This window comes from Lithobates pipiens, unplaced genomic scaffold (assembly GCF_037356315.1).
Source record: "Lithobates pipiens isolate NorthernLeopardFrog02 unplaced genomic scaffold, aLitPip1_a1.2 Scaffold_16, whole genome shotgun sequence".
NCBI classification, from domain to species: Eukaryota; Metazoa; Chordata; class Amphibia; order Anura; family Ranidae; genus Lithobates; species Lithobates pipiens.
The window spans coordinates 498,414,867-498,437,966 of record NW_027507748.1 but is presented as its reverse complement, the minus strand read 5'-3'; the positions used below and the strand labels follow the sequence as shown (position 1 = coordinate 498,437,966).

General features: G+C 44.3%; 1 protein-coding gene across 16 annotated transcripts in view; it reads right to left on the bottom strand.

The window, feature by feature from the left end:
* The window catches only part of MYCBP2 (MYC binding protein 2), a 399,577-nt gene that overhangs the window by 311,769 nt on the left and 64,708 nt on the right, over positions 1-23,100 (bottom strand). For all 16 annotated transcript variants that reach the window (XM_077483080.1, XM_077483077.1, XM_077483078.1 and 13 more), the window contains exon 2: positions 4,528-4,603. In XM_077483080.1, the coding sequence (XP_077339206.1) occupies positions 4,528-4,603 (76 nt within the window). The remainder of the gene's footprint in view (positions 1-4,527; positions 4,604-23,100) is intronic.

Genomic DNA, 23,100 nt, shown 5'->3' with positions numbered 1-23,100 from the left:
CTTTGTAAAAAGATTTAGGCTACTTTCACACTAAGGCGCTTTACAGGTGCTACAGCGCTAAAAATAGCGCATGTAAAACCACCCCGCTAGCGGTCGAATAGCACCACCAAATATAGCGCCGCTTTATCTGCCGACGCCAACAATGCCTCAATCTGAAAGTAGCCTTACTGCTTTTCAAAGTCAATTCTAAAGCTGGCCATTCAGTCGCTATACTTACCTGTAAATTCCTTCAGAGTACATCACGGGACACAGTTAGGCTAATAATCATTACCTACTGGGTTATATTTAATCTCTAGGTGCATGGACACTGGTAGACCAAAGGTCTTCAGACAAGAAGCGATCCCCTATATAACCCCTCCCATATGGAAGAGATGGGATAAGGATAAGGGAGACCTCCGTGTCCCATGATGTAAAAAAAAATAAAAAATTTACAGGCAAGTATGACCAAAAAAAAAAAAATCTCTGGGAACCAGGGCCTTCTGGTGCCTCCAGGATGAATGGAATCCCCTCTCCAAATCCTGCACAACAAATGTGGAAGGAGAGGGGGGGGAGCATAAACCAGGGAGAACTGCTTCCATGGATCTACTAGCGTATCTGCTCAGATTGCCAAGCGACCCTTTGTTTGGGACACAAACTACTGTAGCTTGTTGTTGAACCTGGATGCCAATAGATCGACCTCTGCCCAACGCTGGCAGATTTCCTGAAACATGTTTGGATGTAGGAACCATGCCCCTGGGCAGATCTGCTAGCTGCTGAGATAATCTGCCTTCCAGTTCTCTACTCCCAGCATGTGGACCACCAATAGAACCGTCCACATGTCCCTCTGCCCAGTTTAATATATGGTTCACCTCCTTTTGAGTTGAACGGCTCCCGGTACCACCCGGGTGGTTGATACAGGCCACTGCAGTGGCACCGTCTGACTGAACCCTGATGGGCCAGTCCTGAAGCTCCAACGTCCAGGACTGTGGGGCCAGACGTACCGCCCGTAACACCAAAATGTTGATGGGCAAGCTTTTCCCTTTACCATCTCCACTGAGCTGTGAGCCCCTCTAGGGTCTCTCCACAGCCCGAGAGACTGGTGTCTGGTCAGTACTCCAAGACACTGGGTGGAAAGATCTTCCCTTTTGTAGGTTCTGATCTTGCAACCACCAGCTTAGGCTTGAACATGCCTGGGGAGATAAGGACATTGGGTAATCCAGGGCTTGTGCTTTCCTGTTCCAAGCCGACAAGTTGTCTTGTTGTATAGGCCTGGAATTGAATTGAGTGTAGGGAACTGCCTCAAGGGAGGACACGATCCTTTCCAGAAGACACATACAGAGCCAAATGGAGGGTTGCCTGGTGCCCCTTACTGACGCACCTGATCCTTCAGGGCACAGATATTTACGGGTGGCAGCTAGACCTTGGCCTGGACCGTAATCCAGGATCAGACCTACTTGAGACTCTGAGCTGGTCTAAAAGCTGACTTTACAGTATTTATGACCTAGCCCAGGTTTTCCCAAATACCACAATGTGCACGCTACACTGTGTTCCAGGGCCTGTAGTGCGTGATCTCTGAACAGGAGGTCTCCAAGTATCAGAGCATTAAGATCCATGGCCCTTAAAAGACCCAGTACAGGTGCTAGAATCTTTGTAAACACTCGAGGTGCTGTAGCAAGCCTGAAGGGCAGCGACACAAACAGGAAATTACATATACTATAAAATCGCAGACACCTGAGGAGGCTGAAAGATGGGTATATGCATACTTGATATCGATGGAGGCCAAGTCCTCTCATCTGAAGCGAGGCTACCATTAAGGGGACTGACTACATCCTGAAGGATTGGATTAACAGATGTTGGTTCAGGGCTCTTAGGTCCAAGAATGGCCTTCTGTCCCAATTTGGCTTTAGAACACCGAGAACAGGTTAGAATAAAACCCTGTGGCTCTTTGGGACACAAGAACCTAAATGATCACCAACTACTCTAGTGCTTGAAAGAATAAGCATTTTTTTCAAGGATCTGCTGGAATGTTGGATCTTAGAAAACTCTGGAGGAAGAAACCTTTAATTCCTGCTTGTAACCGCAGGACAACTGAGGTGACCCACTCGTCCTGCACCACTGTTCACCAAATATCCACAAATTGGAGTAGCGCCCACCCCCCCCCCCACCACCCCACTCAAAAGGAGGGCTTGGTGCTGGGTTTAGAAGAGTTCTGGAACCAGGGTTTTTTCTGGCCCTGTGGCTTGCCCCTGGCTCTAGCACTCTGTTGGCAGCGGAACTGCCTTGGCACTGAAATACCTGGAGGAAGTCCAACGTTTTAAACAGGGGATGCCTGGTTCTTCTCTTTACAGAATGTAAAGAACTCTTTCCTCTGGAAATCTTTTGGATGCATTTGTCTAGATAAAACATTCCCCATGAAAGGGGAACCCTGACAATAACTTCTTACAGGGAAGCTCAGCTGGCCAGCTCTTAGGCCACACAAGTCTGCGTGTGTGTAGACAGGAGAGCCAAACCAGACACTTGCTGCAGATGCCTTTAAAAAAAAAAAAAAAAGGCATCTACATTAACACACAGTGCTCGAGGAATATCTGCCCCATTTTCAGCAAGACCATCCTCCTGGTTAGGCCCATCAGGCCGTCTGACCTGATCCTTTAAGGAATGGCAGACTCCAATTGCTACAACAGCTGGCTGAATAGCTGAACTAGCCAAAGAAAAGGAAGCCTTTAATGACCATTTACGTCAAAAGTGCTTTTAGACCAGCTAGAAAACAGTGATAAATTAGAATCACTTGCAGAATTGAGCGATAGTGATTCGTGGAGAAATCAAACACTAAAAGTAATGACAGCGACAATTCTGCAACTGAGCAAATTTCAGTGTTTTTGATTGGATTACATTATTGAATAATTGATTTGTTACAATTTCTACTTTTTATTTACGATTGTGTTTCAAACTTTCATACCTGGGATGACTACTAGACTTGTTTGGACAGAATTGAGTTATTTCTAAGAATTACAGGCCTACAATATAAAAACGCTAAATTTCCATGCAAAATAATGGTGCCGCTTTCAGCACCTAAAATCTGAAATGATCATAACACCAGGGAGGTTAAATGCATATGCATCGTTACACATTTAAACATATCCAAACGCAAGCATTAATGATCATTTACGCAGAAACGTTTGCACCAGAAAAACATGTCTACACCGTCACTAAAATACTTATGGCTGTGTGCATGTAGCTAGCCTGAAAATAATTACCATCACTTTCTTTGTTAAGCACGGGAGAGATTTACAAATTAGTTTATCAGTGGAAAAGCTAGACATTATCACCCAGGGCAAAGAATCAGTTCGTCCCCCTGTGCTCCTCTGTACTGAACATGCTCCTCTGGTCCCCCCCCCCCCACTCCTCTGGTCCCCCAACCTTTCCATACTTTAGTCCACCTGTGCACCTCTGGGCAGGAATTGGTTTAAAATGCAAGCTGCCTATGGCCTACCCAACTCTGTTCTCCATAAAAGGGTAGGAATTTTAAAGATCCTGCATGTAAAAGCTGCAATTACATTTCACCCAAAATGTAGGAGTTATACACTTTTCTGCCATCACACACTTCAATGCAATTAGTATTGCAAGGATTAAATCACAAATAAGACAGACGCAAATTTAAGTCATTTAAAAACTGCCATTCTGAATATCTTTACTCGCATGCAACACACCAGCGTAAGGATCACTAGTGGGGCAAAGAGAGAAAGGCTTTGCCTGTTTCTATTATCACTCCCTTCATGGCAAAGGAAAGAGCCACCTCCTCACTGGACCCCCAAAGGACAGTAAAAGGAACCACCTCTCTGGTCTAGCAGTGATGTAAGGATACAGTATAAACAGTTCATGTAGGCTCCAATGTGCAGAGCAGACATGGACACAGCCCCGCTCTTCTCTATGGTGAATTGGATGGAAAGGGACCGCCCGTCTCTTTCCATGTGATCTGCCAGACAGATAGAAAACAGTACCACTATGAGTATTTTTTGGCAGACAGGATTGGATCCAATGACAGTGTCAGCAGACATGTGCCTGCTGATATCCGCCACTCCATATAATACAGTGCCTGAACAGGGGCGCCTGGAGAGGAAAAAAAAAAACCACACACACACACACACACACGACAGGCCAGCCCATGTGAAAGGGCCCTTACATACAGTGAAGGGACTATCCTCAGGTGATAGACAGATGAATCAAATCCTCCTATAGGTTGTACCCGTTTATCTGCAGTCTTGTCTTCTCTGCATCCATTCAGTGCTGAATTTATAAGAATGTCAGAGTTCATGGAAAAAAATAGATAAATAAAGGGGGGGGTTGGAGCTCTGCAGTGAAAACAGAGCCGATTGGATGAACGTGACATATCCCCTTTCACACGGGAACAGAGCTGAGGGTGTCAATTTGCTGGAGGTCCCACATCACCATGTTTCTCTTGGTGTCAGGATCATTTGTCAGCAGGGATTCATGCCCACAGCAGAGGAACAAAGTAGGAATTAATGCAACTCATGATAAATTCTGCTTTACCTTGCTTCGCAATTTTCCTTTCGATTTGGTCTTCTGCTTCCGTTTTAGTTTCTTCTTGCTAAGAATTTTCTTATTTCTGAAAACAAAAGACAATGTTGGCAATTAATGAAAGCAGTAAACCAAGAGCTATTTTTGAAGCATATTGAAACACTAAAGATAAAAAATAAAAATAAAAATTCCCAGTCAATAACATGTAAAATTGGATTTTCTTTCTTCAGCTACTCATTTCTTAGACATCACTTTATGTAAATGAGTAAAATTCCAGGCTACTATGTTCCATCTAGAGCCCAGAACATCCATAAAAGATGAATAAAAATATTGAGTACAAGATTCCTCTTCCTTGCTCTTCCACTATAGTTGAATCTAACAGTTACATTCTGAGTTTACCCTTAGACCCCTTTCACACCACGCCGCCCATAGCGTCGGCGGTAAAACAATGATATTTTTAGCGGCATTTTGGGCCGCTAGTGGGGTGCTTTTACCCCCCGCTAGCGGCCAAGAAATGGTTAAAACCCCCGGCAATACACCGCAATAGCAGCGTTTTGCTGGTGGTATTACAGCACTGCCCCATTGATTTCAATGGGTAGCAGCGGTGGAGGAGCGGTAAACACACCGCTCCAAAGAAGCTGCTGGCAGGACTTTTCCTGACGTCCTGCCAGCACACCAATGCAGTGTGAAAGCCCTCGGGCTTTCACACTACAGACAATGGTGCAGCTGTTTTAGGGCAGATTGCAGGCGCTATTTCTAACGCTATAGTGCCTGCAAAACGTCCTTGGTGTGAAAGGGGTCTAAGTGTTCTACTAATTTTAAATATATATGCTGGCTCTAGTAATACCATTTGTCTGCAGAGAAATTAGTCAGTAAGGCTCCTGGCACTTGAAGAAAAATGTGCTTGTTTTACAGCAACACAGTGCAGGCCAACACTGTTGAAGAGAATCTCAGCGTCTTGGCTCTCCCTTACTAAACCATTCCCAGCACGTGTGCCTAGCAACACATCAGGCCCCTAGCAACCATTATCTGAGAGGACTACAGCAGCCCCAACACTCCCATCCACCAGTTTTGTTCTCCATTTATATGTCGCTTACAAAAATGGGAGTGAATATTGGCATCCACTGTGAAAGATTATTAAAGTAACACATAGGCAATGTACTCTTCCCACAATGCAGACTGGTAGAAAAATGGACAGAAAGGAATGTGAAGACATGAGAGCAGGCATACTATCCATACATTGTTTGGGGGGAAAAAATAAATCAGCCCAGGCAATTCACAGAAATAGCTGACATTAAGCAGATGGGACCCAACAGATGAAGGTAGAATATACAGCATGCACAGAGTAAACAATATATTATGCAAGAATCATGTCTGAGCTTTCTTCAATCCATCTGCTTGTGTAAATCCCAATTTAAAAAAAAAAAAAAAAAAATAATAATTCTTGCACGTGCTGAGGAAAAACCCATATTTGACTACTAAACCTCACCAATAAAAATATATCCACATACTTATTGTACCCAGCGCCATTTTTAAAGGCAGGGCAAAGTGATAGGGGCCCGAACATTATTGTGGGGCCTAAGGCAGCTGCCTCATACTTGGCAACTATCCTTGTATAAATTCCCTTGTCCCTTGAGGTTTTAGTCCTGTGTCCCAATATCTCAGTGTGAAGTGCTGCTACTAATGCTGCCCAGCTCTTCCCTTTTGTTGTGTACAGATGACTCACCTGCAGACCGTGTTTACATGTTACTGCCATTCATATATAAATAGCAGCGGCATTCATATGTATATCTTGCCCCCCTTAGGTCATATCCACAGTCATCTCTAGCAGCCAATCAACAAGTAGAAATCATGTCCTGTAACCTCTAGCAACCAGTCAGTGAGCGGTAATGATACACTAACCTCTGGCAACCAATCGCAATAGCTGCCTGATCTGATTCAATAAAACTGATTTTGAGTCTAGCTGCCATTTATTGTATGTCTCAGAGCAGGTGGAGATGGTCAGACTGGGGACATGGTACAAGAGATCAATGCAGGCAGCCAGTGTCCCCATTGCAGCTTGTGAAAGGAGAGGAGCCGCCTGTTTGATTACAGCGCCGGGAACACCACAGCTTTCATTTCAATAGCCATGTTTCCCGCTGCACACCGTCACATACAGCCCCTCCCCCTTGTCTTGGCTGTATGTGATGGCGCACCGCAGGGAACACACAGCTATTGAATTGAAAGCTGTGAAGTTCCCGACGCTGTAATCAAACAGGCGGTGGCTCTTCTCTCTTCTACAATATAGGAAGCCCACCTGATAGGCTGCACCAGGGGCGGAAGGCGGTCACGCGTGCCCCCCTCAATCAGCAGCTCTGCTCCTCCACATGCACTGGAACGCCAAGCTGAAGGGGGTGGGGAAAGGCAGTCTCAGTGGTTCGCTGAGAGACGGCCATCAGTCCAGGCACCTGGCGGCTCCAGACTGCCCAAGTTTGCTATGACACAGTGCCTGGACTGATTCCAGTGATGTCAGTGCAGAGCAGACTTTAGAACGATCTCAGCTGAAAACAGGTCACAGGAGTGCAAAACAAAAAGTAGCACTATGACCCCTTAGGAGAAGCCTGGAAAATGAGTCCAGAAAAAAGAAGTTCAGCCTGAAGGAGCCTGAGCTCTGCTTTAATGGGGTTCCTGAAATGGGCTGGGGGTAGGGTGAATGGCACTAAAATTTGACAGGACGCAAAGATAGAAATAAAATAAATATTCTGCAACTAAATGCCAGTAGCTGGTATATTACTCTGCACACAGTTCACATCTTAAGATGGCCTGAACTGTATCAAAACAATAAAAACCCTGCAGTTTTGATCCATTTCTTGCACAAGACCCATGAATACCTCTATACCAGTTTTGGATTTGCACAGTTCACATAGGTTATCCTTTGTGTCCATAAATATATAGGCTGTTAGCCGTTTTGGGCAGTGCTGTTTGCACAGTAAAAAACCCAACACTAGTGGGTTCTGAAAGACTTTAAGGTTGTAAAAACGCTCTAACACTGATAAACGCTCAAAGATGTAGCTCACCAGCATTTAACGTTTTTGATCTCCTGGGGGGGGGGGGGGGGGGGGATAAAATATATAAAAGAAAAAAATGCCAACGTGGAAAAAGCCTAAAAAATATATAAAAATAAAAAAAACACGATAACACGCCATTGCAAAAACTACGATAAGTTGAAAGAAGTTGAAACTACTGGCGTTTTTATAAAGTAATTTTAACGTCCAGTGTGCATGAGGGCTTAATCTTGGATTTGATCTCCATTTACATAACAGCGAATATTTAGGTTTAAAAATCCACACATAAATCGGAATGGAAAATAAATCTGCTACACAGATTTGACTTGTAGCAGAATAAGCCTATTGTAGGATAGCTCAGTCAGCTTCTTAAACCTTTAACTAAAAGTGAACTTGTCAAGGTAACAATTAAGCTTAGAACAGACTATTACTACTATTTCTGAAAGCAGAAACCCTGGAGAATAAAAATGGTGGTTGTTGCAGTTCTTGGCAGAATATAAAGACTGTTGCCACAAGTAAATAGAAGCCAAGCATGTCAAGAGTTAACATCTTTACACACCCGTGAAAAACGGCAAACTACGTTACCTAAAAATCTCAATACGTGACACTTTAAGGCCGGGTTCACACTAAAGCGATGCGGGAACGCCGCGAATCCGCAGCGTTTACCCGCATCGCACACCTCCCGCCGGCAGTTCACACTGCCCTATGCGGACGGCTGGGAGTGTCAATGATATGTTAATGACACCCCCAGATCCGTCCGCATATCGCAGTGCGATCTGCCGACTCGCACAGAAATCGGATCGCATGGTGTGAACCCCCATGCGATCCGATTCTGTTGCGGACCCAAAAAAGGGTCCCGTGCGAGTTTGCTGCGGGAGCGCTGCGAATTCAGCCATACTATCTGTATGGCTGAACTCGCATCGCTACGGAGATCGGATGTGGTTTGCGGTGCGAATCACATCCGGATCTCCCCCCGCAGCGGTGTGAACCCAGCCTAAAAGCCTTTACAGTTTACCAGTTTAGAGTTCTGGCACTAGAATTTTTCTCCTTAATCTGACATTTGTGGCGATCTCTCACATAGTGCAATCACCCTTTATATAGCTCAGAAGGAGCCAACCAGGGTGGATGAAAATGATATAACTAACACACACACACACACACACACACATCTTGGTGATAACCCCTGTTAAAGCACTGTCTGATTCATTTTGTAAAACAGAACATGCCAGTTTTAATTTAGACAATTTGCACTCAAGAAGTCTATGTGCCAAAAATATTCAAAGCAGCAGTTGCGACTTCTAAATATCACTCATGTGATAAAACTGATACCAGAACGAATGCCAGCTTACAAGCAATTCAACAGGCACTAACAGCTAAAGTGTCATTTGTGCCAAGCCCATTGCTTAGTAATACCTACAGAATAATTTCTCATGTCAGACATTTCAAGGAGGTTTATCAGCAAGGAAAAGGGGAATTTTCAAAACAAAACCTGCATCGAGTATGGGGAAAGATGGGACTCTAATGCCAGCAGATCTGACTCAACGGGCCATATTTATTTTGCTTTTAGTTCTAGTTTAACCAGTCCCATACCACAGAATGCCATAAGCAGTCCTAGGTAGGGATGGGTGAACGGTTCGAGCCCGAGCACAAGTTCGGCTCAAACTTCGGTTGTTTGGGTTCAGGGCAAATTCAAAAGCCACCAGAACGCTAAAGTTTATGGAACATGAAAAATCAAAAAAGTGTTCATTTTAAAAGCTTATATGCAAGTTATTGGCATAAAAAGTGTTTGGGGACCTGGGTCCTGCCCCAGGAGACCATGTTGTTAAAAAAAAAAAAAAAAAAAAAAAGTTTTAAAAACAGCGATTTTAATAATGCTTAAAGTGAAACAATAAAAAAGTGAAATACTCCTTTAAAGTGGCATATTTTTCCCCATGTTTAAAACAGTCCCTGGATTAAAATACATTTCTAAAATGAAAAGTAATTTAACAGTACTTGCAGCTATAATGAATGGTCAGTCCCAGCAATACAGAAAAATTGGGGGGCCCCAAAAAATGTTTTAAAAATTTAAACAAAAAATGGCGTGGGGGACCCCCTCAAAAACCATACCACTCCCTTAGCTGAGCATAAAACCTTGCAGGCTGCAGGAAAAGAGGGGGGATGAGAGCGCCCCCCCTTGTACCAGGCCACAAGCCCCCCAAAGCACCTTGTCCCCCATGTTGATGAGGACAAGGGCCTCATCCCCACAATCCTTGCCCGGTGGTTGTGGGGGTCTGCAGGGGGGCTTATCTGAATCTGGAAGCCCCTTTAACAAGATCCCAGCCTCCCCCCGTGTGAAATAACCATTTCACAAAAAGTGTCAAAATGGTACAAGAAAAGAACTTGGTACAAGTCCTTTATTAAAAAATAAAAATGCCCCACGAAGTTCATTCATCATCTTCTCCCACTCTGCTGATGGACCAAAAAAAAGGGGGGGGAGGTTCAACCGACCAGCCTCCATAGGACGCACCCGCCATATGACACGACCTCGCAGGTGACAGTTTTTATAACAAAGGGCAGGGCCATACAGCGACGTTCCCAGGTGACCTCAACCCCTCTGAACTGTCACCTGCGAGGAAGTGTCATACAGCGGATGCCTCCCATGGAGGCGGGTCTGCCTTTTTTCGGTCCATTGGCGGAGCGAGAGAAGATGAATAGACTTTGTGGGACATTTTTATTTTTTAATAAAGGACTTGTCCCAAGTTGTGCCTTGTCTTCTGTACCATTTTGACACTTTGTGAAATGGTAGGGGTACAAATTTACTGTTACCATTTCACATGGGGGGGGACCAGGCTCTGGGGGTCCCCCTTGTTAAAAGGGAGCTTCCAGATTCCAATAAGCGCCACCGCAACCACCGGGTAAGGGTTGTGGGGATGAGGTCCTTGTGATCAACATGGGGACAAGGTGCTTTGGGAGGCTACCCCAAAGCACCCTCCAAGTTGAGGGCATGTGGCCTGGTATGGCTCAGGAGGGAGGGGCGCTCACGGAAAAAAAAAAGTTTAAAAAACTCTCGCATTGATGCATGTCCCCTGGGACAGGACCCGGGTCCTCAGACACTTTAGGACAATAACTTTCATATAAAAGCCTTTAATATAAGCACTTTGGATTCCTGTTCATGTCCCATAGACTAACGGTTTAAAGAGGAAGTAAACCCTGATGAGTTTACTTCCTCTTTTTTTTCCCTGCAAAGGTAAAGCATAATGGACTACTATGCATCGCATGCGCACGGGAGTGGCGTCTCCCAGCTCCGCCGCTGTCATTCGGCAAAGCCGCGATGACGTCACCCCCGCGCATGCGCACGGGAGTCGACAAATGCGGCAGCTCCATTCTTGGAACTGCCGCGTTTAGTGCGCCTGCGCGCCGCTGTCTACGGCGCATGCGCCGTAGACAGCGGTGCCCGTTTTCGGGCAAATATCTCCTAAACCATATAGGTTTAGGAGATATTTCTTGGACCTACAGGTAAGCCTTAATCTAGGCTTACCTGTAGGTCAAAGTGGTTTGTAAGGGTTTACTTCCTCTTTAAGTGTGTTCTGGCAAATTTTTTGCCTGTTCAGTATGCTCTGGTGCGAACCGAAGCGGGGGTGTTCGGCCCATCCCTAGTACTGGGCTTTACATGGGGATATATGAATGATGCCTGCACCATAAGAATAATCATAGTGGTTGGTCAGCTGCTTGATTGTTCTTAGAGGTGACGGGAGGGTAGCAGCCCTCTAATGCTTCAACTGCTTCGCCCGTGCAATCCCCGAGCCAGAAAAGGAATGCTCCAAAAGTTAGCCATAGAGAAAACCGAGGGCCAGAAGGTCCCTGGCAGTCTGACTCGGAGGACAGAAAGTGAACAAATGTCAGGGGACTCGGCTGTAAAGATATAGACCCCACATCTCCATAGAGGACTGGTCGTCATGCACTATTCCTATTATAAGGAAAAAAAAGTTTAATTAAAAAAAAAAAAAAAAAAAAGGGAAAGCGTAAAAAAGTTTTCAAAAAATTAACGTGCCCCCGCATGCTGGCGCGCAGAAGCAAAACACATATGTCGGACGCATCTGTATATGTAAACAATTTTCAAAACATACATGAGGCATCACCGCAAACGTTCAAGAGCAAAAAATTCTAGCCCAAGACGCCCTCAAAACTCTAAACAGGTAACCTGTAAAAAAAAATAAAAAATAATTGGTATAGGATATCAAAGGCTGCCAAACACGCAGAAACTGGTCATTGGAATCAGATCGTATAGATGTTAAATCTTGCCGACCATAAAATCGTTCATTCCATGTCAAATTGTTTCAAAACTGAAAGCAGATGCTTTGCAGTAAGCTTAGTTGCAAGAAAGAGGAGTCACAAGTTTACAGTCTGCCTGTAATAAGGACTCAATAGGTAAATAAAAAAAAAAAATAAAAAAAATAAATAAATTGGTAGGCGCTTTAATGCAGGGGTTGACAAATTTGCTTGGAATCTAGGAGCCAGCTTAAAAAGTTAGGAGCCAGGTCCGTGACGGCGATCCGGACCTGTCCCTGGCCTGACATGGAGACGAGTGAGGGGAAGATAGCAGAGCCGTCGCTGCCCCCCCCCCCCCCCCCCCTCCAAGTCATTGCCCATAGCTCTTAGAGGGACATTTTATTTATTTTTTTCAAATAACATTTTTTTTTTCCAATTGCATTTTAGTGTAAATATGAGATCCGAGGTCTCTCTGACCCCAGATTTCATATTTAAGAGGACCTGTCATGCTTTTTCTATTACAAGGGATTTTTACATTCCTTGTAATAAGAATAAAAGTGACAACATTTTTTTTAAAAGAACAGTGGAAAAAAAAAAAAAAGTTAAAATAAGCAGAAAAAATAATTTTTAAACACGCCCTGTCCTGCCCGCATATAAAATCGGTGTTCGAACCACACATAGGAGGTAGCGCCGTGATCGGTAGAGCGAGAGCAATAATTCTAGCCCCAGACCTCCTCTGTAACTCAAAACGTGCAACCTGTAGAATTTTTTTAAACGTCGCCTATGGAGATTTTAAAGGGTAAAAGTTTGTCGCCATTCCATGAGCGGGTGCAATTTTGAAGCGTGACATGTTGGGTATCAATTTACTCGGCGTAACATTATCTTTCACAATATAAAAAATAATTGGGCTAACTTTACTGTTGTCTTATTTTTATTAACTAAATTATTTTTCCCAACAAAAGTGCGCTTGTAAGTCCGCTGCACAAATACGGTGTGACAGACAGTATTGCAACAACCACCATTTTATTCTCTAGGGTGTTAGAATAAAAAAAAATTATATATATAATGTTTAGGGGGTTCTAAATAAAGGGAAGAAGAGGCAGGTAATATAAAACAGGCAGAGGAAACTTCATTAACATTGCTGGTTTGTCATACCAACGGCGACCACAAGAGGGCGCCAGATTCCATAAGGAATCAGGACCGCAGAAGGCCTCAAAGCCGCGGCCTAAATTTTTGGCCGTCGGCAGAACGGCCCGACGCGATCACGCTGGGGGGGGTCCACAGAGACAGGATACCCCCAGCTGTGCTGCCCCAGGCGCGAGGTCGCTATTTCTAGTCGCCAATGCGACCTGGCGCCCGGGTTTTGTCGAGCCCTGCTTTAATGTGTATTAAAATCTAAGCAAATGTGAGCAAATGTGAGCAAATGTGAGCAAGCCCTTTCATTTGATTTCCAGGGATATGCTCTTTTGTGCAAGGGCGCAGGCCAATTTTATCTGCATTTAGGACATTACCACGCAAGGTCAGTCTAACATTTATTTTTCAGGATAGCTGTTAAGCACTTCTATGAACGGTCCCGCCTTTCTCTTAAATTTTGTTGTAAGCAAGGCACTGACATGGCTGTAGTTTCAGATAAAAAAAATAAAATAAGGTATTAAATAAAAAGCATGAGCTCAGTCCTAAAACAGCAGTCATGTCACTTATGACCCTCACCACTGTAAAATCATTTATCCAAGCCGTTATGAATGACTCTGCATACTTGTAAGAGAATGCATGTTTTGAGTGCTGCGGAAACCAAACTTATCTGTAATACTAGCCCAGCCCGTCAAAAGTTTGGTTATTAAAATTAAGCGATAGATTCTCTCATATATACATATACACCATCTGTACTAACGCTGTTCGGGGGGTTTAGAATATTACTCCAATATGACAGCATAAAGCTACTCTGAACATGTACGAGACTTGAAAGCCTTTAATCTCAAGTTACAGCTAAGTAAATTGTTGGGACTAATCTTTGTCTTAACAACCGCTTCCAATAATTAAATTAGATTTTGCCATGTGTACCTGGACTGCCAATTAAAAAAGGAAGTGGCAGTAGTAATAAATACAAGAATCTTGAATGAGGCTTCAAATAAAGTGATCATACGGTGGTGTCCAAGCATTTAAGTCATCAAGGTTTGCTAGCAATTAAACAACGCTGCATGTAGATCAGTTTCCAGAGTAGCTGGGAACGACAAAGAAAATGAAAAGCCGTGTACACATGATCAGAATATCATACAAAATATACCACTTTTTAAGTGATTGTATGATAATTTGATCCTTCATACACCACTTTTGTCCAAAATCTTTCAAAAAAAGGGACAAACTTCTTGTAAAATACCAGATCATATGATTTAATTATTACAGGGGAAAAAAAGGACACAGATCATTCGACCAATAAGCTCATTGTGTGTACTAGGCTTTACTTTGCCAGTGAACTACCCACCTTTATTCAAAGTAAGCAGCTTAGTGATAATTGCAATGGTGAATATAAAAGGAATCAACCACTGTAATAAAGATAGTCACACAAGTTGCAATGTTATTGTACAATGAAACCGTGTGTACCCTTTTTCATGGGACTTCCTGCTTCCCATCTACCTTTGGCCGCCTAGGCAACTCCTCCCTGCCAGCAATCGGCTGGCCAATAGGAGAATGTAGTGCGATTACCACCCGTGAAGCCGTAAGCCGTCATGGCCAGTAGCACACAGTTACCATGACAGCGTCGAGGAGGGGGAGAGGAGCTAGGCTCCGGGCGGTCACATTGCTGGACTGTGGGGCAGGTAAGTTTGTTTATTAAAAGTCAGCAGCTATGCTTTTTGTAGCGGCTGGCTTTTTTTTTTTATTAAGTTTAATAAAAGGGGGGTGGAACTCCGCTTTAAGCGAGTGCTGCAATGCACTGTAATGTGTTGCCATGCTTTGCACTGCGTATTACAGCATGTTCCGTTTTCACAAAGTGCATATCAGCACAACATGTTGGTGTGAACTGGGCCAATTCAGTTTAGTTTACACTTCAGCTGTCAGCAATGGTAAAAAAACCATTAAAACGTTTTTTTTTTTAACAGTTGTATATTTTCAAGTTTCACACTGAAAAAAGCACATGTTAAAAGATTTAAAAATGTTAAAACAAACAGAGCAAACAAAATAAGTGTCAATAGTTTATCTGTCTCCTCCTCCAGTCAGTCCCATCCCCCCACAGCTAAAAACACATGAGGGAACACATTTGACCCCTTGATAACACCCTAGTGTTAACCTAGAGCTGGGCAAACAAAATCGATTTACAGAGAGTTTTTTTGATGACACCGCGCTGGTCCTGAGGAGCTGCGGGCAGGAGTTTTTAGGCAAGGCCGCAGCTTCAGCCTAGTCCGCGGCATCCGGCCTCGTGGACTAGGCTGAAGCCATAGCCTTGCCTAAAAACTCCTGCCTGCAGAACCTCAGGACCGGCGTGGTGGTGTGAGAAAAAAAATAAAAATTTGCTTACATTTTGGATAGATTTGACCCCTAAACTCGAGTCAAGATTTAAATAGATTTTTTCCCCAGCCCTATGTTAACCCCCTCACTGTCAAAAGTGTCCGAAATGTGCCAACACATAAGCTAGTAGGCCCGCTATCTTACATGTGTTATTGGCATATTTTGCCAAATTGGTGACATGGGATAGCTGCTAGATTTAAGTATAGCGATAATATCAGATGAATTTTTCTTTGCATCTTTATAGCACCTTTGGTATTGCATAACGCCCTGTGATGCAGTAGTATGCCTCTATAAATCGAGACAAAAGCCATTATGCATTCTTTTAATCTATCCCTCTCATACTATACAAGACCCATTTAGGATGTAAATTACACATTTTTGGTTTGCTTATAGAACTAACCTGCTCTTTCATACCAAAAATCCCCTGAAGGAATATTTTTTTAAAGCATTAGCGTTCCCCTAAATAAAAAAAAAGGTTATCAGCGCAAACCATATACCAAATATTACTACAAAGATGGAAAATCCTTGCCTGACCTGCACTCTACTTCATAGATAAAGTGCAATAAATCAATACTGTTGGTGAATCCTAATGCAAATTGCTGCTGTGCATGTAATTGTTTAGCTGCTGTGCAAAACTGCTACTGTGCAAATAAATTATTTTCAAAAAATGCTCAACACATTACCATAAATTCATAAAGTGAACAAAATAGCTACTGCTATGCAATTAAAACAAACAGTTAATATAGTGCAAAATAATCAGATGCTAAATATTAAATAATGATTGAATGAACACTAAATAGTGCAAAATCATAAAGTTCTGAGTATCAAATGATTCTTTGTGTACACCTTTAAGTGTGTAGGTGTAACAATACAGTCCTATTTATATTGAGTAGTGATATCCATAAAAGTCCATCCATAAACAGTAAATGTGCAAATTATTGCAAAAAGTACTGGTGTGCAGCAATGTAACAAACTCTTCAGGTGACATTCACTGTGTACTCTTCGTGTGCGCCACTCAGTGCTCTCTATGCGCTTACCTCTAAATGGGTAAGAAATGCCTCTCATCCCCTGATGAAGTCATGACCTGTGACGCAACGCATAGGGAAGTTACTGGATTAAGGAACAACCGGAAGTGATGCATAGAGGCGTTTGCAACACCGCACATTGTTTGATCTGCCCGTTTTCAGCAATGTTGTAAGTAGCCATTTTCTAAACATAAATAAACCTATTTGAGACATATTACGCTATGGGATCTTCCTGTTCATTCCCCGCTTTCATTTGCCGTGGATGAACGGGCGAACTAACCAACTGGGAGCCATTATTGCAATACAGCACTCTTAAGGACATCATCCCTGGTTACCACACTCAAGAGGACTCAGAAATATCGGAGAGGCATTTCTTACCCATTTAGAGGTAAGCGCATAGAGAGCACTGAGTGGCGCACACGAAGAGTACACAGTGGATGTCACCTGAAGAGTTTGTTACATTGCTGCACACCAGTACTTTTTGCACCAATTTGCACGTTTACGGTTTATGGATATCACTACTCAATATAACTAGGACTGTATTGGTACACCTACACAGTTAAAGGCGTACACAAAGGATCATTTGATACTCAGAACTTTATGATAATCTTGCACCATTTTGTACTATTTAGTGTTCAATCATTATTTAATATTTAGCATCGAATGATTTTGCACTATATTAACTGTTTTAATTATTTGCATAGCAGTAGCCATTTTGTTCACTTTATGAATTTATGGTAATGTGTTGAGCATTTTTTTTTTTATAATTTGTATAGTTTGCACAGTAGCAGTTTTGCACAGCAGCAATTTGCATTAGGATTCACCAACAGTATTGATTCATTGCACTTTATGAATTAGAGTGCATGTCAGGCAAGGGTTTTCCCCATCTTTGTAGTAATATTTGGTATATAGTTTTCGCTGATCACCTTTTTTATTTATTGTTGTTCAAGTGCATGGTATACACTTTAGGTCTAGCAGCAATCTAACCAACATACCACATTCAGATATTTTTCACTTTGATAGTGCGAGGGAACCCCATTTTTCCATTAGCGTTCCACTGCAGGAGCAACTTTTTGATCAGCTGTATAAGGCCATCATATTGTATGTATTATGCAGCCCTCAAATTTTTTCACTCGCCAACTCACATTTTGAGTGGAAAATGAGGGCTTGCGAGCTGAGCTGGCTGGGAGTGGGGAGAGCGCTGCCAGCGGGTCAGGTTGATCGGGAGCCGTTCTCCCAGTGATCACCACAGTGGAAGACAGGAGCCACAGGGACACCGAGCGGTATAGCATGCTGTTACAGCTTACACTGAAGTTGCTTCCACTCGCCCCAACACACCCCAGCCTCTTCCTAACCCTGCATCTGATTGACAGAATGAGTGTCCAATGCTGGGATGTGTTCAGTCCATCACAGGCACGGGGTCAGGAGGCAGGGCTGTGTGCGACAGGGAGCAGAGGCAATTTCATGCAAGCTGTAACAGCATGCATTTCACACTCTGATCACGTGGCTCTCCTCTTCCTCCAGTCATGATCCGACCACCCTCTTCCTCCACCCTGGCAAGGCTGGGCACGGTGAGGCCGAGTGTAACTGATAAAGTTGTTAAATGTGTTATGCAGAATTAAGTTACAAAAAAAAAAAAAAATTTTTTTGTATCATTTCATAAGATAAATGAGGGCGTAATTAGGGGCGGGGCAAGGTAGGGGTTGGGCAGAGCAACTGGTGGCAAATGACGCTTGAGGCTTGGCTAGTAGCTCAGGACTTGAAATTTTGAGCTCTGTATTATGTACTTATGGTTTTAAAGTAAAGTTATATAAATATATTGGTGGTGTGGTTTTGGCAATGCATTAGAGCGGACAGGTCTATGATATAGAGTAGCTTTGAGGGCAATGTGTCGGTAAAAGCTGGTAATTCTGTGCCGGAGCTCAGAGGATGGGGAAGAGAACAGGCAAGTCCCTGCCAAAAAAGGGCACCCCAACCGGCTCAATTAAGCGATTCCGCTCCACAGAACCCGAAGAAAAATGGAGGAACAGGATGGCCTAGGCCGCTCACCACTCGGCACACTATCGGGGACAGGCTCCACCTCCCGCGATAGGCGAGAGAGTCTGCATTCCGGCCTGACTCCTCAGCCGCTTGAAAGGAGAGGAAAGCATTCTTGGACACTCCGGTGCTGCAACCAGGGTGAGTGACCTGCCAACTAAGACCTGGTCTCCATGTTGTTGAACCTCAAGCGGGTCATAAAGACGGAGGTCTCTGCGGTCAGCTCTGACCTGTCTCAGGTGCTGATCAGAGTAGAGGAAACCGAACAGCAGTGAGACCGCAACGTGAGGGCTATTAGGACCCTGCAAACGAGCACCTGCCAACTTGCAATTGCGCACAGGATGGCCCTCTATAAAATAGAGGACCAGGAGAACCGCAACAGATGCAACATTAGGATTAGAGGCCTTCCAGAGGCAACCAGGGACGACAACCTCCTCCCCTCTGTTAGAGGCATCTTCAACGGTCTCCGAGCTGTGGATGATCCCCTGAGAATCGACAGGGTGCACAGGGCCCCGTGTCCTCGCAACTGACACCCCGCGGGATGTTATATGTAGGATTCACCATTACCCGGATAAGGAGCTTATTATGCACAAGGCCAGGGACACCACACCATTGAACTTTGACGGAGCAGCACTTTCTTTCCAGACCTTGCCAGGGAGACTTTGGACAGGCGCAGGGCCCTCAAGGAATTGCTGTGAACGGCAAATACAAGTGGGGCTTCCCAGCGGCTCCAATCGCAAACAGCAAAACAGCCGTCCTTCGATTCCCAGAGGACCTGGAGAAATTCTGCCAGGCCTTGAACACCTCTGGAAATCCCCGGCTGGCAAGACAACATCCCACCCTTGTGGGGTAGCTTTGAACGGAAATGGCAGAAAGTGGGCCGTAAGCAGTGCTCTTCCTCCCCTGGAACCTCTGTTCGCCAAGCCCGAGTCCCGGGGTAGTCGCATCAGGACTGCCACTTCCACCTCCGGCCGGAGATGGATCTCCAGTTACAGCAAGTATACCACATGTATTGCTGCTTTATAACGAGTACCTTAGCTGGTCAAAGTTACCTTAGGGACAACGTTCATCAAGTGCTCTGCACTTCCCCCTACTCCGAGACTTGTAGTAGGTTTTGGTTATTGTCCCGAGTAATATGCTCTACAAACAGGGCTGCATATTATGTTGGCACAATGCATTTAGTATTATGCTCTCGGTTTCCTGTTAGACACTTTGTTTTTTGGTTTAGTTTATTGTTGCTGGTTTACTTTATTTCACCAAAATGCTGAGAGTTAATGTATGGTGCTGGTGCCGGGACACTGCTCAGAACCCCCCTGTGTGTGGGGGGGGGGGCGGTGGGTTCAGGGTTTCTGGGCCTTACGAGCACCCCGTTTTCGCACTGCAAGTAAATGCGTGCACAAGTAGTCGTCGTCAGATGGCTCATGCCATGTACAATATGTTTGTTTTTCCTAACTTTTCTTCTTTCTATTCCCCTTCATCTCTTCCTTCCCCTCAAATTCCCCCTCCCCCCCATCCTCCCCCACATCATGTCTGCCTCAGGCTTACATTTTTTTTTCTGCAACTGTGTCCGCGGTTCCTCTCCTTGAGTCCCCATGGCCACGATAAATTTACTGTCCTTTAATGTCCGGGGTCTCCATTCCCCTGGGAAGAGACACAATCTATATAGGGAACTAGACCGCTTGCGGGGAGATGTGATCTTCCTACAGGAGACCCATCTTACACACACCCACGACTTCAGTTAAACTATATTCTCACAAATACCTCAGGTGGTACTATGGCTTTTCTGACATCCATAAAGCTAAGGGGGTGGCCACTGGGCTACGCAGGGGAACCACGTTCACACTCGAGCCCATGTTAAGCAAAACAGCTGGGCGTTTTGTTTTTGAGGGGTACACTAGGTAGTGTGCCCTGTACCCTGGCTACTCTCTACTCTAACCAGGACCAGGCGAGTTTTATAGCTTCCACACTTAAAACATTGCAGGATTTTTCCTGTGGGTGCGTTCTCCTCGCAGGTGACTTCAATGTTCCCCTGGAACCAGTTTTGGACACCTCTAGGGGCAGTTCCAATATACATCATCTCTCAAACATTTAAAATACATCCGCAAACATCTCCATGACTCACAAATGGACGCCTGGAGGATTATGCGCCCACGGGAATGATACTTCACCCACTATTCATCGGTTCAAACTTACTCCAGAATCGATTTGTTTCTAATTGATCAACATCTAGCATTACTAGTGAAATCGGATATAGAAACTTCCCCCTTATCAGATCACATGCCAATATTACTCACTATCAAAATAACGTCCTTGCCCCTCAAACCCACCAACAGGAAATTGAATGAGGAACTAGAAAAAAAAAAAAAAAAAAAAACACACACACACACACACACACACACACTAGGAGAGGCGCTAGCTATTTAAGGATGACTCAGACCCTGAAATTTCTCCGGGAACGCTACAGGAAGCCCATAAGGTGTATATCCGAGGTAAGCTTATTGAATTGGGAGCCAGAAAGAAAAAGGAACGCACATTCCACCAGACTAAGTTACTTCAGGAGATTAAGCAGCTTGACCCACCACAAAGCTAACCAGTCTAACACTTTTCCACACACTGACCGAAAAGAGGGAGGAACTAAAATCTCTTATGCACCTAGAACAGAAACGTACCCAGCTTGTATCCCAACACTTCTATGAATGGGGAGATAAGCCCAGTAGGTTGTTAGCCCGATCCTTGAAACCAATCTGCTGCATTCTCATCTAAAATTAGGAACCCCTCTGGGGCCATGGTGTACAACACACTAAGAATTGCCAAGGAGTTTAGGGAATTTTACCAACACCTTTATCACGTCCAACAATCTGCTACGGAGAGACCAAATCAAAACTTATTGGGGACTATCTGGCCCTCGCCAACCTACCCAGACTTTCACCAGAGACTCTAGCCTCGGAGGGTGACCTTACCCCTGCAGAGCTGCATGGTGCCCTAAAAGTCATGGCCAATGGTAAGGCACCGGGCCTATCGCTCCTATGAGGACGTTCTAGTTCCCCATTTGACTAACTACGCCAATGTAACCTCTGCTGGTGGTAAACTCCGTCCAGAGACTATTCACACACATCACAGTTATACCCAAGACTGGGAAGGGCCCCAGTAATGGTGCAAGCTACAGCTCCATTATTGAATATTGCCCCCAAAATATACACTAAAGCCATCACTAATAATCTGCTCCCCCTGATCCCGCAGTGGATATCAAGAGACCAAGCAGGATTCATCCCAGGTAGGGAGGCCCGAGAATTCTCTTCATACTCTTTCCTTGATGGCATATGTGCACCGGACCTCCCAGCCCACCCTGTTACTTTCCACCGATGCCGAGAAGGCGTTTGATAGGGTGGACTGGGGGTATCTCATGGAATCGGTCCTTCCCTATGTTGCCAAATTTCTGCGCTTTATAATCAACCCACAGCTCAATTGCGAATCAACGGAAAGCAAAGTGATCCCTTCACCTTACATGACGGTACACGCCAGGGCTGCCCCTCTCCCCAGTTTTATTTGCAATCTCCTTAGAACCCTTCCTCTCCATTATTAGACAAAACCCAAGCATCCATGGCATAATTGTAGGTCATACAGAACATACAGAACACAAATATGCTGCATATGCAGACGGTATTTTATATACAGCAACCCCCACTCTCCCGAACCTTATGTCCGAACTTTCAGCATACAGCACTATCTCCAATTTCAAAATTAACATGACAAAATCTGAGATATTAAAATATATCTGTCCACACAAGTACTGTGACACACTTGAAACAGGCCTTCCCGTTTAATTGGCAGACAAGGCAAATGAAATATTTAGGCATTTACCTCACGTCCAACCCAGCTATTCTTTCGCACAAATTTCATGCCCCTCCTCAATGCAATTCGGTCAGACATTCAGAAATGGTCCCAGTTGGCTCATTCCTGGTTAGGGAGAACTGGGATAGTCAAGATGAACTTGCTACCTAGGGTACTTTTTATACTCCAAAAGATTCAGTTTGGAATCCCGGTGGGTTTTTTCACAATATTAAACTCCATAGTCTATAAATATGTTTGGAACAGGAGAAAACCCAGACTCCCTAGATCTCTACTCATTAGATTCAAAAGGAAAGGAGGCCTGGCACTACCGGATTTCAGATTGCATTTTCGCTTAATTATACTGGCCAGGCTCTCTGATTGTTAATATGGTAAGGACACCAAACTGTGGGTTGCCCTGGAAACTGAGCTTAGTGGAACTGATTTATCAACCCAAATGTGGATACCAAGGAAATACAGAAGTTTGTCATCTGACACGTCTCCGCTAACATACTCCTCTTTCATGGTCTGGGACTCCTTGTGTAAGGCTCATGGTTAGCCATATAACTCGCCTTGATGTTTTGACTGGTCATAACCATTTTCCACCAGGTAACATGGACCCACAAACTCACTCCTGGCATCTGGTGTATAAGAGTTTTAGTCCCCAGGTCACTGGCCATTCAGGTATATTAACTCTTTCTGCCACAATAAGCAACTCTCCCATATGGATCAATGGAAACACTGACAACTGGTGGCTTTTGTCAACTCACTTCCAAAACCCTTGCGCTCCCTCACGGAGCTGTCACCTCTGGAAGCCGCATTCTGATATTCATCCAATAGAGAAACCCATTTCTTATCATGCTTTGTCGTCACTTGCTTCTACCAAAACTCCAACATTT